We start from the raw sequence: 785 nt of genomic DNA, 5'->3' as shown, positions 1-785 counted from the left end.
CTTGAATATGTAAAGCCCCATTCCCTATTCTGGAGCCTGAGGGGGCCTGCCAGGAATAATGGGAGTCTGAGGCTAACCTGAGCTAGCCCGAGCTAAGGTGATACTGTCTCAGAAAACAACATCAAAGCAAACCTACTGGGGTTTTCTCAAGTGTTAAAGATGAGCTGAAACTGGGCGATCTGGATGGTGTAAGCAATGAAAGGTTTGTTTCCACAGGTAAGAAACGGTGGCAGCAGCAGCTCGCCACTAATTGACAAATACTGCAGCAACCTGCTACCCAACCCTGTCTTCTCTCAGAGCAACGAGCTGTATCTGCACTTTCACAGCGATGACTCGGACACCCACAATGGATATGAGATTATCTGGACCTCGTCACCTTCCGGTAAGACCCTTGAGGGAAGCTTCCGGGCTGAGCGGGGTGTCCGTTGGAAATAGGATTACAGATACAGGCCTTTATCACGTTGGGTCTGTGCCTGATGATTTTTCTGGTAAAGATGCAGACTTCTCAACAATGAGTGTACTGAATTTTCAAAATCCTAAAATCACTTATCATTTCTATGATATAAAAGACCGCATTTTTTCATATATAAGGTCTGACAGTGTAAACACTGGAAACATTCCCTTGTAAACGCTATTTTTGTTCTTCTGGCTGGATTACCCAGGAGCTCTCTTCGAGAATTCAGTGAATAAAGTCACAGGACAAGTCAGGAACACATCTGTGTGTGTGCAGACAGCTGGCTGTGTCCACAGTGGGCAGTGGACTGCACATGTGACCGTGCGCACAC

At 46.5% G+C, this 785-nt stretch overlaps 1 protein-coding gene across 2 annotated transcripts in view; it reads left to right on the top strand.

Moving 5' to 3' along the window:
• Cubn (cubilin) overlaps nucleotides 1-785 on the top strand; it is a 219,199-nt gene that overhangs the window by 214,727 nt on the left and 3,687 nt on the right. For both annotated transcript variants that reach the window (XM_031369044.1, XM_031369045.1), the window contains exon 65: nucleotides 217-382. In XM_031369044.1, coding sequence (XP_031224904.1) covers nucleotides 217-382 — 166 coding nt within the window. The remainder of the gene's footprint in view (nucleotides 1-216; nucleotides 383-785) is intronic.

Source organism: Mastomys coucha, unplaced genomic scaffold, assembly GCF_008632895.1.
Source record: "Mastomys coucha isolate ucsf_1 unplaced genomic scaffold, UCSF_Mcou_1 pScaffold15, whole genome shotgun sequence".
In the NCBI taxonomy this organism is placed as follows: domain Eukaryota; kingdom Metazoa; phylum Chordata; class Mammalia; order Rodentia; family Muridae; genus Mastomys; species Mastomys coucha.
Note: the sequence above shows the minus strand (reverse complement) of the source record. Positions and strands in the feature narration are given on the sequence as shown.